Source organism: Fundulus heteroclitus, unplaced genomic scaffold, assembly GCF_011125445.2.
Source record: "Fundulus heteroclitus isolate FHET01 unplaced genomic scaffold, MU-UCD_Fhet_4.1 scaffold_28, whole genome shotgun sequence".
NCBI classification, from domain to species: Eukaryota; Metazoa; Chordata; class Actinopteri; order Cyprinodontiformes; family Fundulidae; genus Fundulus; species Fundulus heteroclitus.
This window is the reverse complement of record NW_023396689.1, coordinates 2,567,901-2,586,009: the sequence shown is the minus strand read 5'-3', so window position 1 is coordinate 2,586,009 and position 18,109 is coordinate 2,567,901. Positions and strand designations below refer to the sequence as shown.

Sequence of the window (18,109 nt, the reverse complement as noted above, 5' to 3'; positions counted from 1 at the left end):
AAATTGGAGAACAGTAGGAGAACTCAGCAGAGTAGGAGAAATAGACCCTGATGTCCTTCAGCAGCCTAAGCCTATAGCAAAATAACTATAGAGATAGCTCAGGGTAACCTAAGCCACTCTAACTATAAGCTTTGTGTAATATAAGGAAAGTTTTAAGATTAGTCTTAAAGGTAGACAGGGCGTCTGCCTCACGGCCCAAAACTGGAAGTTGGTTCCACAGAAGAGAAGCCTGATAACTAAAGGATCTGCCTCCTATTTTACATTTAGAGACTCTAGGAACCACCAGTAGACCGGTAGTCTGACAGCGAAGTGCTCTGTTAGGAACATACAATCCCTCTTGTTGATTTTCATCAGAACTCTTGCTGCAGCATTTTGGATCAGCTGAAGACTTTGTGATGGTTTTGATTGATTTTTCTAGGTTTGTAGATGGGTTTTTTATACCTATAGGGGTGCCAGTCATGTATCCCTCCTGACGAGTAGGATTTTAAGTTGTTGTTTTTTTACCAGTCACACAAGGACCATGCACTTCAAGGTGTAGACCCTTAAGTCCAGTGAATGACAAACAATTGTTTTACACATAACACCAACAACAGAAATGTTTGTTCCATAGTTTTTTGTATTTTTTAAATGTCCATTCAAAAATAAACATAAATCCCTTTCCCACAAAAAAAAAACAAAACAAATGTTCTTGTTTCCTCCAAAGTAGGCAGGCTCCAACACAAATTGCCCCACAGCAAGAGCTGTGAATAAACAGAAAATACATAAGAACCCATACACAATTTGAATTCTACAATACACCAGCAATATCACAACACCACAAACTAAACATACAAAAAAAATAGATGTACAGATCAGGGTCCGTTCTTCATACGTTGTATAAAACATCCGAGATCAAATGACACATCCAAGATGATTTCATCCAGCTAATCATGATCCGGCTAATTGGGTTCTTCCAACACACCTGTTGTTTATGATTAGTATGGCTGGACTGAGTTATCTGAGATAACTGTGCATTCATGTGTTTGTTTAAAACGTGAAATGTATTGATAGTAGAAACAATGATCAGCAACGCTGCTATTGGCTGTTCAGCATTGCCAAAGAACGCCCACAGTTTTTCTCCCAAGCAGAACACAAGCTTTTAATGGAGGGTTATGCCGAATTTGAGTCATTAATTAAAATGATAGGTAACACCTCTGAGTGTGCTAAAGCCAGGAGAGAGGGCTGGAAAAAAGTAGCAGACAAATTACATGCATAAGTGCTGTCCATGGTAGATGTTTCTATCACTTTCTACAGTATGAATGTTTGCATTTTAATAATTTCATATTTACTTTGTTCTTTTATATCAGAGCCTCCACAGGACCCACTAGAACATGGGAACAAGTAAAAGTGAAATACAAGAATATTCTACAAAATGGTAGCCTTTAATTATTATACTTTATTTTAAAAAGGTACTTGTTATAGCACGAGATCCAAATTTCGGTGTCATTCCTTAGACACTGAAAGTAAAGGACACGTGCATATTCTAATACAATATACGGCTCGACAGGAAGCAAGCCTTTCAAAGTAAAACTAAACTTCACAATAAAATGGCCTGAACAAATCTTCTTACTGAATATGATACAAATAAAAAGCAAACCATCATACAGATAACTTTCTATTTATAGCTCTAACACCACTTTTTCCTCTTTGAAAGCCACTGTTAAATGATGTGGTTGTCTATTTATAACAGCCACCAAGAAAAATCTCTCTACAATTACACTGTCGCGCTGCGCTAAAGGATCCTGTTTATTGCGCAATACGCGATTAATTCGCAAAACTCTGCAAATTATTTTTGCACCTTCCGCAATAGGTTGCTGTCGTAAAAATCGACATGGCTACGACAGACTTCCCTATCTCCTCCGCTTATAAAGCTGTGATCTAATCCTGTTTACATGAAATAAGCCTGCTCGAGAGAACGGGCTCCAGAGGATGGAAATCTGGCACACAGCAGAAGCAGGAACAGGTTTTCTTTTGTTGCTTTCACTGGACAAATATATTTACATCTATTTTAACTTCTTTAAAGGAGCACTGTGATTAGTTTTGCTTAATTTTAGGTTTATGAATAATTCTAAAACTTACGGGAGATCTCGTATCGGTGATGTCATCAGCTTCAGGTGACACGTCGGCAGGGCAGGAGCACAGAAGTGGATGTATTATTTATTGTTTGGCTTATATATAAACGATCCGTGAAATAAAAATCTATCTTGCAAAGAGAACTCAAAAAACACAGCCTGAGGGGTTAAACAGTAGTGATGTTACGTGATGTGCCGAGGCTTCGAGGCGTGTGTCGAGTAATGGAGGGGGCGTTTCCGTAAAGCGCGCATCGAAGCTTGCTTCATTTAGGGGAGGAGCCGAAAACGATGACGTCCGAAGCCTCGCTGCCCGGCTGTACCGTGTGACTGCTTCGGGAAGTGGTTCAGATTTTGGCGCGGCTTTGACACCTTTAAAAACCCCACAGGCTCCATTCAAAATGTGGGTTGTTGTAGGCGAGTTGCGGTCAGTTGTGAGAGTGGATAGAGTTTGGATAGTTTGGATAGCAGAGTTTGGATAGTGGTTATTTAGTTTGAGACAGTTAGTTTGGTGTTTGGAGAGTTTAGGAGAGAGATAGATAGATAGGAGATTTAGGAGTGCGAGGACAGGATAGGAGTAGGATGGAGCCGGCGACAAAGAGGAGGATTTCCCCTATGTGGGAACATTTTGATTTGATAAGCCCTAACAAGGTAAGGTGAACTGAACATTTGCAGATGCATTAGGTTTGCTTATGAGGAACTGTATTTTTCACAGTTTTTTATTTTCTGTAAAGGTGAGGTGTTTTTGCATGCTGATGTTTGCTTGTTGTGCAAATAAAGACAGGTAACAGACCTCTATTTATTCCCTTTTAACCAGCCACCAGAAAACAAGAGCTGGATGAAGCTCTTGTCTCCATGACAGTGAAGGATACCCAGCCTTTCAATATTGTGGATGACGTTGGATTCAGGACATTTGTGTCTAAGCTGGATCCCAATTATGTTCTCCCTACAAGGTAGGTATGTGTGGGTCCATACATGAAACAAATGACTACATTATTGTATGTGTCACAATTCAGCAAAATATATATATTTCTTCCTTTAGGCTCTGAAGGCCATGGTGGAGGCCAAATATGAGTCTGCTAAGGAGCACGCTAAAGCTAAAGTAGAGAAGGTGGCTGCTGTTAGCCTTACATCAGATATGTGGACATCCATCAACATGGATGCCTACCTGGCAGTGACATGCCATTTTGTGGAGGAGAACGAAAAGCTGAGCTCGGTGTTGTTGGGAGTGCAGGCATTCCCCCAGTCTCACACTGGGGAAAATATTGCTTGTGTAAAAGCCTCCCTGATGGAGGAATGGGGAATCTCAGGCAAGGTGACATGCACGGTCACCGATGGTGCTCCTAATATGGTGGCATGCGTGAGAGATCTGAAGCTTCGCCACCACATTTGTGTTGCTCACACCCTCAATCTTGTTGTGAAGAGGGTGCTTGACCAGCACCCTGTGCTCTCTGGCCTCCGGGCCATAGCAAGGAAGCTGGTTGGCTACTTTAGAAGCAGCACCACTGCTAAGGTATGTTCTTTTCTTTTATTCCAATATATAATGTTAATAGTTTGTCTGTACCCCTCCCTGGGCTGCCACCTTACCGTGGTGGAGGGGTTTGAGTGTCCCAATGATCCTAGGAGCTATGCTGTCAGGGGCTTTAAGCCCCTAGTAGGGTCACCCAAGGCAGACAGGTCCTAGGTGAGGGACCAGACAAAGCGCAGCCCAAAATGCCCCTTATGATGAGTAAGATTATTGGACCTCGTGTTCCCTCGCCCGGACGCGGGTCACCGGGGCCCAATGTGCTCAAATGCAGCACTGAGATCTAACAGGAAAAGTATAGACACTAGTCCATTATCTGAGGCCATGAGAATGTCATTAGTGACCTTCACCAGAGCCGTTTCAGTGCTATGATGAGCTCTGAATCCTGACTGAAACTCTTCAAATAGGTTATTAGTTTGTAAATGTTCACATAGTTGATTAGCAATTACTTTCTCAAGAATTTTAGATAGGAAAAGAAGATTAGATATAGGTCTGTAATTTATTAAGTCATCTTGATCAAGAGATGGTTTCTTAGGTACAGGTTTAATAACAGCTTTGTTAAAAGCCTGTGGTACATATCCATTTATTAAGGATAGATTAATCATGTCTAAAATAGGGGCATCGATCAAAGGGAATACCTCCCAAATAAATTGGTTGGGATCGGGTCTAACATATAGCTGCCATCTTCAGAAGTTCTCTGATGACTTGGCCATTGTGGGCTGTGTGTCGGAGGGGAACGAGCTGGAGTACCGGTCGGTCATCATGGACTTTGTGGACTGGTGTGAGAAAAAACATCTGTGTTTAAACACCAGCAAAACCAAGGAGATGGTGATTGACTTCAGGAGAAGACCCCCACCTCACTCACCTTAGTCAAGTAAAATTGCTTATGGGATTCTGAAAAAGTGAACAAGAAAACACACAACTATACAAAACTAAAATAATTTTCAACAATTTCAATTCAATTCAATTCAATTTTATTTATATAGCGCCAAATCATGAAATATGTAATCTCAAGGCAAAATCAAGTTCAATCATATTATACAGATTGGGTCAGATTATACAGATTGGTCAAAAATGTCCTATATAAGGAAACCAGTTGATTGCATCAAAGTCCCGGGGTGGACAATGTATTTGTCATAACATTGACCACTAAATCACAGATGATAGTTCCATCCTTAAAAACTGAACTTTTGATTATGCCCTTTGTTATTTGTTTGGAGATCACAAACTGTAACTAGAATCGTTCAACTTCTGAAGAAGTTGAAGAAGGCGCCCGCCTGGTGGTGCGCGTAACCGTCAAAGGCAAAGCTTTCTTAGTTCCTTGGTCGTAGGCTCTAATCGCTTGGGGATTTTAAATCAAATCTTCTGAATGAAAAGGATTTGTCTTCATCAAAACCTGCCAATCGGGAAAACTTTGTGTCTGCAGAGATGCAAACTGCGTATATGGATCTGAGACGCAGCTAATGAGCTAATTGGCGACAGCCGACAGTCAACGTTTGCCAGTCATTTGCTATGGTAGTCCTAAACCACTACTGACGTAATACACTTTTTGGCCACAAGCGTCTTTTTGGGGGCGTTGTTTCCACCTCTTCTCTTAGAGCCGTTTCTAATAGAAAGATGAAAAGGCAAAAACGGTCCAAACAAAAGGTTGTAACGTTTACATTTGTAACCTCTGCCTTACATAAACACTAGAATTAAATCTTAATAAATAAAATTATAGACAATTATTTCAGTAACTCAATTCAGTAAGTGAAATACACTATATACAGGGATTGAACAATGAAACTGAAACACCTCTCATTTTAGTGTGGGAGGTTTCATGGCTAAATTGGACCAGCCTGGTGGGCAATCATCATTAATTGCACATTGAACCAATAAGAGCAGAGTGTGAAGGTCCAATTAGCAAGGTAAGAGCACAGTTTTGCTCAAAATATTGCAATGCACACAACATTATGGGTGACATGGGTGAGTTCAAAGGAGGACAAATTGTTGGTGCACATCTTGCTGGATGTGTCAAAACATTCTTCAATTGAATAAAAACAAAACTGAAGTAATAATATTTGGACCAATAGAGGAGATATCAAAAGTTAGCACACAGCTTCAGTCGCTTCAGCTAGAAACCACTGATCAGGCCCGAAATCTGGGTGTAGTGATGGACTCAGACCTGAACCTCCAAAAGCATTTACAGACAGTGACAAGGTCGGCTTTGTATCACCTGAGGAACATTTCCAGGATTAAAGGACTAATGTCTCAAAAGGATCTGGAAAAACTAATCCATGCGTTTATATTTAGTAGAATTGATTACTGCAACGGTGTTTTCACAGGTCTGCCTAAAAAGTGGACCAGACAGCTGCAGCTGATCCAGAACGCTGCTGCACACGTCCTCACTAAGACTAAGAAAGCAGAGAACATCACCCCAGTTATAAAGTCCCTTCACTGGCTCCCTGTATATCTGAGAATAGACTTTAAAATACTTCTGTTAGGCTATAAATCCCTAAATGGCTTAGCACCTAAATACATTACAGACTAGTTATCAGTGTATCAAATTTCCAGACCACTAAGGTCTTCTGGCTCCAGCCTATTCTGCATACCTAGAACCAGCACTAAACAAGGAGAAGCAGCATTTAGTTCCTATCCTTATCTGGAACAAACTTCCAGAAAACTGTAAAAGTGCGGAAAGCCTGAGTTCTTTTAAATCAAGATTAAAAACACATTTGTTTAAAATTGCCTTTGACTGTTCTAGTTAAACTGTTTTACTGTTTTTAATGTTCTTCTTTGTTTCTACATTCTATCTCTACTTGCTTTTATTCTATTTTCTATCTACATTTTATTCCTACTTGCGTTTATTTTGCTATATTTTAATCATGTAAATCACTTTGCATTGTCTCTGTTTGTGATGTATCAAGAGCCACGCTGTCCAGGGTAATGTCAGCATACCACCAAGAAGGACGAACCGCATTCAACAGGATTAACTGTGGACGCACAAGGAAGCTGTCTGAAAGGGATGTTCTGGTGCTAAAATTCGAGGCAGTGAAGGAGGGTAACTGATAACTGATGGCTGATGGTGGAGAGCTTGCAGGCCTGGCTTCGGTGGAGAAGCAGCAAACAACTGTGGCAGGAAATGTGACTTGACAAACAATCAAGCCCATGCTGGACCTGGGTACAGATATCAACAGAGGAAGCCAGAGACACATGGAGTATTAATTCTAAACAAAACAGATTTCTGCACTTTCTCACAGGACTTGACTCTACCAATTCAATTCAATTTTATTTATATAGCACCAATTCATGAAACATGTCATCGCAAGGCACTTTACAAAGTCAAATTCAATCATATTATACAGATTGGGTCAGATTATGCAGATTGCTTAAAAAATTCCTATATAAGGGAACCAGTTGATTGCCAGTTGAAGTCCCGACAAGCAGCATTCCCTCCTGGAGAAGCGTAAAGCCACAGGGAGAGTCCTCTGCATTGTCCATGGCTTTGCAGCAATCCCTCATACTGAGCAAGCATGAAGCGACAGCGGAAATAAAAACTCCCCATTAAAAAGGAAGGAAAACCTCCAGCAGAACCAGGCTCAGTATGAACGGTCATCTGCCTCGACCGACTGGGGGTTACAGACGACAGAGCAGAGACACATCAAGAGAGACAAAAAAGCAAAGAAGCACACATTGATCCAGTAATCTGTTCTACGTTAGATGGTAATAGCGGGTGATCTGTCTTTCCTGGATGATGTCACAGCTAACAGAACGCCAGACCAGGTGTACCTCCTATGAGAGAGCAAAAACTTAAAAGCTGAAATTGCATTGAAAAACAGTCATTTCAATGCAATGAAATGCAAAACTGGAGAACAGTAGAAATCAGTAGAGTGAGAAAAACCGGCCCTGATGTCCTCTAGTAGCCTAAGCCTGATTGTTACCACATGGGTTAACAATCAGGTGAGGCTTTTTTTAATAAGCAGCAGAACCAACAAACACCACATGTACATTCATCACAGGCAATGCAGTGGGTGTCAAAAGGTGCCATTTTATCCCAATGGAAAATGTCCCTGACCTCTCGTTACATTACAAAGTTTACAATAATTAGGAGAACCATGTGAGGTAGTGAGGTCAAGGGTCAGCAAGGTGAACCGAAAAAACAGCCTTAGTCAACAATTCCAGCTTCTGATGACTTTTTATTTTCAACAGGATTCAGAACACTCCTCCCTCCTCTGAGCTTCCAACAGCTCTGTTTTATAATCAAGCAGAAACACACCTGCACTTGAGTGGACCAAACCACAATTAAACAGGGAAAAAGGAAAAAAAAAAACACATGAAAACTAAACAGAAAAACAAAAATACAATTATTAATCTGATTTACAAACTCCTCTGTATAATAAAATGATCTGAAAAATAAACCAGGTAATACCAAAGAAGTCAAGTTACTTTAAAGAAAAACAAAGCAATACTCCTAAAGAAACCCTCTAATTGGTAGAACCCAGCCAGACAATCAGTGACATCACTCAGTCACTTAACAGGAAGTACTGGGCCGGCCCCTCCCATACTCCTGCAGATCTACAAGGACAAACAATGGTGAGTAAAAAAGGAAAACAAATATAAATATACTTTGAAACCAAATAAACAAATTCAACCAATAATCCAGGAGTAGCTTTAACCTAAACATATAGATGGAAACTGCAACCTAATGCTAACACAAACAAACCCGGGATAGTAAGTGGAGCAGAGCTGCAAACTAATGTTTAAATTTAAGCAATATGGCCATCTACAAAAAGTAAATGAATCAGAAATAAGAATAAGGGACAGATGGTGAACACAAACTAAACCACTTTGTCACATTTCCCCCCCTCTTAAGTCACTCAGTCTTCATAAGAACGGGAGAGGAAATCCGCCACAACGTTCTTCCGTCCAGCCTTATACTGGATCTTGAAGCAATAAGGCTGCAATGATAGATACCATCTAGTGATTCTTGCGTTGGTCTCTCTCATCTTGTTCATCCACTGTAAAGCTCTATGGTCTGTCTCAAGCACAAATTCACCACCCAACAGATAATACCTTAAAGTATCAAGAGCCCATTTTATCGCCAAAGCTTCCTTTTCTATTGTAGAGTACCTCATTTCTCTGGGGAAGAGCTTTCGACTTATATATTGCACTGGTCTTTGGTCACCTCCCTCACCTTGCAGCAACACAGCTCCTAGCCCCACTCCTGAAGCATCAGTCTGCACTGTAAATGGGCGTGAAAAATCTGGACACTGCAACACAGGTTCATTACACAAACAATTTTTCAGATCTGCAAATGCAGCCTCACACTCTGGAGTCCATTGAATCTTGTTGGGGCAAGATTTCCGTGTTAAGTCACTAAGAATGGCTGATCTGGTGGAAAAGTTGGGAATAAACCGACGATACCAGCCAGCTAAACCTAGAAAAGATCTCAACTTCTTCTTAGTTGTAGGAGGAGGACAAGCAGCAAGGTTATCAACCTTACTCACCTGAGGGCGGATAACCCCACCCCCAATGACGTAACCCAAGTATTCAACCTCCGTCTTTGCAATGTGACACTTTCCAGGGTTGATGACTAATCCAGCCGATTTGATTCTTTGTAGGACATCTGTCAGATGCTTCACGTGATCCTTCCAAGTCTCACTGAACACCACAATGTCATCGATGTATGCTGCTGCATAGCCATCCGCTCCCTTTAAAACCAAGTCCATCAACCTCTGGAATGTAGCTGGAGCTCCATGAAGTCCGAAAGGCATAGTTCTGAAACGATAAAGTCCACTAGGAACCCTGAAAGTAGTTAAATCCATTGAAGACTCAGTTAGTGGAACTTGCCAATAACCTTTACAGAGGTCAAGTGTTGTAAGGTACTTAGCATTCCCCAAATGTTCAATAAGTTCATCAACTCTTGGCATTGGATACGCGTCAAAAACAGAGACAGCATTAAGTTTTGAAAAATCAACACAAAATCTCTGTTTTGAGTCATTTTTCTTGGGAACAAGTACCACAGGACTGCACCACTCACCCTTGGAAGGTTCTATGATCCCCATAGCCAGCATTTCTTCCACCTCCTGTTTCAGTGCAGGCATGAGCTTTGCTGGAACCCTGGAGGTTGTATCCCTGATAGGTGGTTGAGTGGGACTGCAAAGTCGTATGTCATGCTTAATGAGAAGAGTGTAGCCTGGCTTTGTACTGAAAAGTTCCCTTGGCAACATAGCCAGCAGTTCCTCTTGTCGCTCTGGAGATAGATGACTTATATCTGGCAAAAGCTGTTCCCCAAAGTTAGATGGAAAGAATTGCTCTTGAAGCTCCCCTTCATCGATTACAGCACGAGCCCACAACTGCATCGATGGAACTGGACGGTCAATCCACTCTTTCAACATGTTGACATGAAAAACTTGCTGTTTTCTGCGACGATCTGGCAGGTTGAGCTCATAAGTAACGGGACCTACTTTCCTGGTTATGACAAAAGGCCCCTGCCACTTGGCTAAGAGGCTACTTTCAGAAGTTGGCAAAAGAAGCAACACTTTTTGTCCTTCTTTAAAGGTCCTCCTACGAGCTGTTTTATCATAGTTCTGCTTTTGGCGCTGCTGAGCTTCTATTAAGTGTCTATGAGCCAGTTCCTGAAACTGTTCAAGCTTGTCCCTCATTTTCAACACATATGAAAGTGATGTACACTGTTTTTCAGGTTCAGCCCCCTCCCAGGCCTCTTTGAGGACATCTAGTGGACCCCTGACATTATGACCATACAAGAGTTGAAACGGGGAAAACCCAGTAGACGCTTGAGGTACCTCTCTATAAGCGAAAAGCAAAAACGGCAACCACTGCTCCCAGTCTTTCCCTGAATCCTTAACAAACTTCCTCAACATGGACTTCAGAGTTTTATTAAACCGTTCCACAAGCCCATCGGTCTGAGGATGGTAGGGACTTGTTTTGATTCCACTAATTCCTAAAAGTTTATAAACTTCCTTCAATAAGTTGGACGTGAAATTTGCTCCTTGGTCTGTAAGAATCTCTCTGGGAATACCTACCCTTGAAAACATCTGTATCAGACAATTGGCTATCTGACGGGCTTTAATCTTTCTTAATGGGAAAGCTTCGGGGTACCTTGTTGCATAGTCACACACAACTAGAATGTATCTATGTCCTGAGCTACTTCTCTCCAATGGCCCGACAATGTCCATGGCGATACGAGAGAAGGGGGTGTCTATTATAGGCATAGGAATAAGTGGTGCTCTGTCACCTTTCCTACTCGGAGCTGTCAACTGACACTGTGGACATGATTTGCAGTGTTGAACAGTATCTGAAAACTGTTGAGGCCAAAAAAAACGATTAGACATTCTGGAGAATGTTTTCACATATCCTAAATGACCCGCCCAAGGAACTGAATGGGCCAACTGTAAAACTATTGGCCTTAAGCTTGTGGGAACTACTAACTGGTCACCCACTTTGCTACGACGATACAGGCGTTCATTCTTTACAATGAAAACTTCCCGAACTCCTTCTGTAATCGGTGTTGATTCTTGGGAACACTTAGCAAACAGAGGTGCTAGAGAGGGGTCCTGCCTTTGAAGTTGAACAATATTGCTTGGAACCACCTGTAGCTCATCGATCTCTGGTTCCGAACATAACTCTGCAAGTTTTGTCCCCTTTACTTTATCTTGTCTCTTCTGCATTTTGCTTTTTCTTGGGAAGTGCTTTCTTAAACTGTCCTCACCAGGAACTTCTGCATTAGCAAAAGGTAACTCACTCAAACCCAGCTCTGACTGAGACCTTTTAGAGCTAGACCTAGTGATGGCTAGCAGACCTTCACCTGAAATATCTAGATATTTGTCTCTCTTTGCTAACAGGTCCCCCAGGATTGGCATATCCCGACCTAATACAACTTGATAAGGAAGTTTTTCCATCACTCCTACTGTAATAACATGCTTCTGTTCCTGAACTTGAAGGATAACATTGGTTATGGGGTAAACGACATCACTACCATGAATACACCTCAGTTTAACCTTACCACAAAATGTGGTGTCTCTGGGAAGACAATCTTGCCTAATAAGGGTGCGGCTACTGCCTGAATCTAGTAGGGCGACACAAGGCTTTCCCTCAACAAAAACACAGATTGTGTGTTCCTGAGCACTAGAGGGTACTACAGACTCATATTCTTCCTTTAACAAATCAAAACACTCTGGTGACAAACACATACAAGTTTTACTGACTTGCTGACCTGGGCACTCAGCCTTGAAATGACCAGTTTGACCACACGAGTGACAAACCAAAGGACCTCTCTGTTTAAATTCCCTAAACCGATTATTGCCACTAATTGGGGAACTTTCTTTGGGATATTTAGGTCTGTGTTCATTCCCTCCCCCTGACTTACCCAGCACAAAAGGAGGTAAACTGGGTCTCAAAGTCATATACCCTTTTTGTGGGCGACGAGCTGCAAGGAAAGCCTCTGCCATCTCTGCAGCCTCTTTCGAAGTAGAGGGGTTCCGCTCTTTCACCCAGGTTCGAAGATCCGGGCTGAGGACTCTCAGAAACTGCTCCAGCACCACGGCATCTCCAATTTGCTCTCTTGTCTTCTTCTTTGGATTCATCCACTTTTCATACAGGTCTTTAAGGCGTGTTCGTAGCTCTTTGGGTGTCTCGTCCTCCTTCACCGTCGTGGTCCGGAACCTCGCTCTGTAAGTCTCAGAACTTATTTCAAACTTTTCCAACACAGCAGTTTTTACTTTGTCATAGTCCATTATGTCATCAACGTCCATAGCTACATAAGCAGCTCTTGCTTTACCACTGAGAAGTGGTGCCAGATGCAGGGCCCATTCTATTCTTGCCCACTGACATCCAGTTGCAATTCTTTCAAACATTGTTAGATAATGTTCAATATCTTCATCCTCACCATAGGGCTGCATCTTTGGGCCTTTCCAACTGGTTAGCGTCAGATTGGATGCTTGTGGTTCCTCAGCTGTGCTGGGAAGGCTTCCTCTCTGTTGCACTAGTTGTGGCACCTTTGGTCTTACTGCAGGCCCAGGAAGTGTGTCAGGATCAGCTACAGCACCCTCCAGCTGCATCAGATGCTCTCGGCGTTCCATTTGGACCTCCTGCTGAAGTTGACTGAACTGGTGTTGCATCTTCCTCCACCGTTCATCTTGGCGTTGTCTGTCCTGCTCCTGTTTTTCTTCCTGGTCAGCATGCTGCTGCATCAGACCTTGCAATAAAGCTGAGAGTTCAGAAAAAGACTTTGCATCAGGGCGCTGCTCACCAGAAGCTTCTGGCAGGTTTTCCTCAGCTTGGGCCTCTTCTGTGGAACCCTCCATTGGCCCCTGATGTCTCTTTGACTTGGCTGATTTCTGCATTGTTGTCACCTATCGGCCTGGAACCGCCGCCGCTGCCACCATTTGTGAAGGTAGTGAGGTCAAGGGTCAGCAAGGTGAACCGAAGAAACAGCCTTAGTCAACAATTCCAGCTTCTGATGACTTTTTATTTTCAACAGGATTCAGAACACTCCTCCCTCCTCTGAGCTTCCAACAGCTCTGTTTTATAATCAAGCAGAAACACACCTGCACTTGAGTGGACCAAACCACAATTAAACAGGGAAAAAGGAAAAAAAAACACATGAAAACTAAACAGAAAAACAAAAATACAATTATTAATCTGATTTACAAACTCCTCTGTATAATAAAATGATCTGAAAAATAAACCAGGTAATACCAAAGAAGTCAAGTTACTTTAAAGAAAAACAAAGCAATACTCCTAAAGAAACCCTCTAATTGGTAGAACCCAGCCAGACAATCAGTGACATCACTCAGTCACTTAAGCAGGAAGTACTGGGCCGGCCCCTCCCATACTCCTGCAGATCTACAAGGACAAACAATGGTGAGTAAAAAGGAAAACAAATATAAATATACTTTGAAACCAAATAAACAAATTCAACCAATAATCCAGGAGTAGCTTTAACCTAAACATATAGATGGAAACTGCAACCTAATGCTAACACAAACAAACCCGGGATAGTAAGTGGAGCAGAGCTGCAAACTAATGTTTAAATTTAAGCAATATGGCCATCTACAACAAGTAAATGAATCAGAAATAAGAATAAGGGACAGATGGTGAACACAAACTAAACCACTTTGTCACAAACCAGCAAAATGCTTGAGGCAGGATTTGACAGGAAAAGGAGGTTATGTATTAATATAAAATAAATTAATAAACAATACATAAAATACTTTAATGTTTTCTTAAATCATCTGAATACAAACTGTCACAAAACATGTTAAATAAATTCCTTTATCATCATTCATTTATACCAGTTGTTCAAGGTATTTAATTGTTACTTGTAAAAAAAAGAAAGAAGAAAAAGGAAAGTTTGAGGCCCCCCCCCCCCCTTTGCACCAGTGGGCCCAACTGACCCCTTAGTTCGCCTGTGGCTGGGACCGGCCCTGGCTGGCCGTCTGCAGCATGCAGAGACATGAGGGATAGTGCATGTAATTGGATTAGAATGGAATACTTTGACTCGAACAGCACTTGATCTTTCGGGAACCGTAAATGGTAGACGTAATTTTTTCTGCATTTATTTTGTAACAGATCGAGGAACAAGACAATCTATGCATTTTTGCTGGAAATATTTGAATAGAGGTGTAAAAAAAATCATGAAAACATGGCATTTTCAAAACCTCTCCATAAGAAATGAATGGGGAGGGTTTGGGGTTGTTGCCGGTCTGAGGTGATTTGCGAAAAATCTATAAATCCTACACCAATGAGAGTTACATTTCCTGAGTCCAGACAAAAAGACCTACGTTTTGATGTATAGTTTGTCTACGTAGAGTGAAAATTGAGCGAGTAGGCTGAAGTTGTTCGGTCTTTTTTTGCATAATTTTGACTTTGGGGTTGTTGCCGGTCTGAGGTGATTTGCGAAAAATCTATAAGACCTACACCAATGAGGGTTACATTTCCTGAATCCAGGCAGAAATATCTACGTTTTGGATGTATAACTTGTGCATGTAGAGTGAAAATTGAGCGAGTCGGCTAAAGTTGTTTGTTGTTTTTTGGATAATTTTGTCAGCAGGGTAGGTGAAAATGGTGTGATAAAAATAATCTATAAATCCTCCACCAATGAGGGTTACATTTTCTGAATCCAGACAAAAGACCTACGTTTTGATGTATAATTTGTCTACGTAGAGTGAAAATTGAGCGAGTAGGCTGAGGTTGTTCGGTCTGTTTTGCATAATTTTGACTTTGGGGTTGTTGCCGGTCTGAGGTGATTTGCGAAAAATCTAAAAGACCTACACCAATGAGGGTTACATTTCCTAAATCCAGACAGAAATACCTATGTTTTGATGTATAATTTGTGCACGCAGAGTGAAAATTAAGCGAGTAGGCTAAAGTTGTTCGGTGTTTTTTGGAGAATTTTGTCACCATGGTAACTGAAAATGGCGTGATGAGAAAACGATAAAAGATATCCACATTTTTCACATATTTCACTTCTGAATAGTTCAAAGATATATCTACAAACTGAGTCAAACGATGTTCGTAGGTGAAAGCATGACGACACAGTAGAGCGTTGAAAATGGCAGTTTTTCTGTGTTTTTTTTTCGAATATTGTTCCAACCGTAACTGGAAATGCCGTCAAGTACAAAAAGCCCGCTTCTTGTCGTCGAGAAAAACGTTTCGATATATAGTATGTGGGGGTAGACCCTGGGGTTCGGCCTGTATTAACGGTGACGGAAAAATAATAAGGAACTATATCCGGTCCTCTAACTCCCACCGTAAGGCTCCCACGGTGCAACTGGGGGGTAAGATGGGTGCTGGTTACTTTTCCTGTTCTTGGGGGGCAAACTGTCATGACAGCGTGTCCAGCTTGATGTTTCTGGAGCCTGGACGGTAAGTTATGGTTAAGTTAAACCTGGAGAAGAACAGAGACCAGCGGGCTTGACGGGGATTAAGACGTCGGGCTGACTGCAGGTAAGCGAGGTTCTTGTGGTCTGTCCAAACTATTACGGGCTGCTCGGATCCCTCTAATCAGTGCTGCCACTCCTCTAATGCCATCTTAATGGCAAGCAGTTCCCTATCCCCTACGTCATGATTACGTTCGTCCGGAGACAGCCGGCGAGAAAAAAAGCACAGGGGTGAAGTTTATTGTCAGTGTCTGAGTGTTGTGATAAGACTGGACCAATGCCAGTGTCTATTTGTAGTGTGAACTGTTTGTTGAGATCAGGGTGCACCAGTATGGGTGCCTGAGAAAACCTAAGCTTGAGATCCTTGAAAGCAGCTTCGGCTTCAGGACTCCAAAGAAACGGAACCTTAGTGGAGGTGAGTGCATGCAGGGCAGAAGCTATTTGACTTTAGTTTCTGATAAATCGGCTATAAAAGTTGGCAAAACCTAGAAATCTCTGCCATTCAACTACGGCCCTAATCTTTTCCAGGTCAGACCTCACCTGACCGCCCTCTACAATAAGACCAAGAAACGAGACTGTGCTTTGATGGAATTCGCACTTCTCAGCCTTAACAAACAGGCGGTTGTCTAAGAGGCATTGGAGAATGAGACAGACATGTTGCTGATGCTGATCGGGGTTGCTAAAGTAAATGAGAATGTCATCTAAATATACAAAAATGAAGTAATTCAAAAAATCCCGCAGGACGTTGTTAACCAGGGCCTGGAAAACTGACGGGGCGTTGCAGAGGCCAAACGGCATAACGAGGTACTCAAAATGCCCCAAAGGGGTCTTAAAAGCGGTCTTCCACTCATCCCCTTGTCTAACTCGAACTAAATAGAAAGCATTGCGTAAATCAAGTGTAACCCCGGTGTTACAGAGAGTGTGTTGTTTTTTTCGTTAAAAAGGAACCTATTCTGTTAAGCCATCCATGGTCTTATATAATTCATAATTCCTGTATGATACAGTTTGTTTATTCTTCATGTGCTATGCATTTAAATAAGTTGCATAGATTTACTTTATCTGTATGTCATTTAAAAGAGCAAGAAACAGAAACAGGACGAAAATGTTATAAATGTGCTGTATAAACCTGAGTGTATGAGTTAAAAATGTCATGCATGCCAGAGGGACACTTCATTGGCTGGGAATGCACCGGAAGAACGGGGAAGAGGGTGGAGTTAAGGACGCAGGATACGAAAAGGGAGGAGGTTGGTTTTTTGTTTTTTGCCTTCGGTGTGCGGTCCTGTTCGTCTCTGCGAGGTGAGAGTAAAAGAAGGTAGCAAAAGCGACATTTTTGCTCGGAGTGAAAACCGGTGACGGAGAACCACGGCGTTTTCTATCTGCTCTGCGGTGCATAGTTGCATTGAGTATAGTTTATATGTTCGCCGAGTGAATGAGCCTCAACCCAGCGCGGGACCGGCCGAGAAAAGTTAGCCACTGCCAGATGCGGCTTGTAGCTACTCAAGTTAGTGCCCTGGTTTCCGAACAACCAGTGGTTCCACTGAAGTAGCCGGCGTGGGAGCAACGCTGCCCGGATAGCGCGCTGGTGGCCAGGAAAGCCAGAGGCTCCTCCGGCGACGAGGGAGGGACTTCATCAGCCACCCAGTCGGACCTCTCATGCGGCCAGGACACAGGGTTTTCCCCGCTTCACTGGAAGACTGGGACTACGGTACTGTGAGTAAAGGACCGTTGGACAAGGACTATTTCTTCAGCTAAACCAGTTAACAGGCCTGCAACGATTTGTTGTGGGGTATTTTCTTTTATGTGCCGGCTATTTTTTTTTTAGTACCTGCGCAGGTGTTTTGAAGCTTTTGTGTTAGTGTGGCCACCCGTTTTCTGTCAGGTTCAGATGTGATCTGCAGTTAGGGGCTGAAGAGTACTTTCTGTACTGTGGGGGGATTTATGAGGAAATGATCATTGGTGTTATTTGGTGTGTTTAAAATAAATGTTTAGTTGAAATATATATATGCCTGAATTTTGTCCACTCACTGAATAGTTCCATATTTTGAGGTATAGCTACAGAGAGAACCCACCACGCTTAAGTGATCATAGGACATGATTTAGGTTACACAAACTTAGTGAAAATGGTGGCATTCTGGACTGGTTCTAGAGCAGAGGACAAAAGAGGAAGCGGGTACTTATTCTTAACGGTAATCTGGTTTAACCCCCAGTAATCAATACATGGTCGGAGGGACCCGTCTTTCTTCCCCACAAAGAAAAAACCTGCACCTAAAGGGGAGGAAGATAGCCGAATTAATTCAGCCGTTTGAGACTCACCAATATACTTGTCGAGCGTCTGACATTCAGACCTCGAGATTTTGTACAGTCGGCTGGATGGCAAAGGAGCACCTGACGGAGGTTGTGATATTGCTTCGGAACGCGAGACAAATCTATCTCACTCTCCTTTTCGGGAGCAGACGCAGGAGAACGAGAAAAGGGTCGAGCTGAGAGCAAACATCGAGAGTGACAAGTAACAGACCAAGATTCAAGCCGGGATTCGGCCCAATTAAACTGTGGGTTATGAATGTTTAACCAAGCCAACCATAAAACCAGCGGTG

The 18,109-nt window shown here is 42.3% G+C and overlaps 1 protein-coding gene across 1 annotated transcript; it reads right to left on the bottom strand.

Annotated features, from left to right (window-relative positions):
• Nucleotides 1–8,844: 8,844 nt before the first annotated feature.
• LOC118559375 lies at nt 8,845–13,784 on the bottom strand. The gene is made up of 2 exons (XM_036130063.1): nt 8,939–13,784; nt 8,845–8,882 (listed from the first exon to the last, which is right to left on the bottom strand). The coding sequence occupies exons 1-2, from the start codon at nt 12,975–12,977 to the stop codon at nt 8,845–8,847; spliced, it is 4,077 nt and encodes a 1,358-aa protein (XP_035985956.1). The 5' UTR covers nt 12,978–13,784.
• Nucleotides 13,785–18,109: the final 4,325 nt, after the last annotated feature.

Coding starts and splice junctions, on each gene's coding strand:
- LOC118559375 (XM_036130063.1), bottom strand. CDS start 12,977: ATGCAGAAATCAGCCAAGTCAAAGAGACATCAGGGGCCAATGGAGGGT. Junction 8,883..8,938: donor GATTCAATGGACTCCAGAGT/GTGAGGCTGCAT, acceptor CCTGTGTTGCAG/TGTCCAGATTTTTCACGCCC.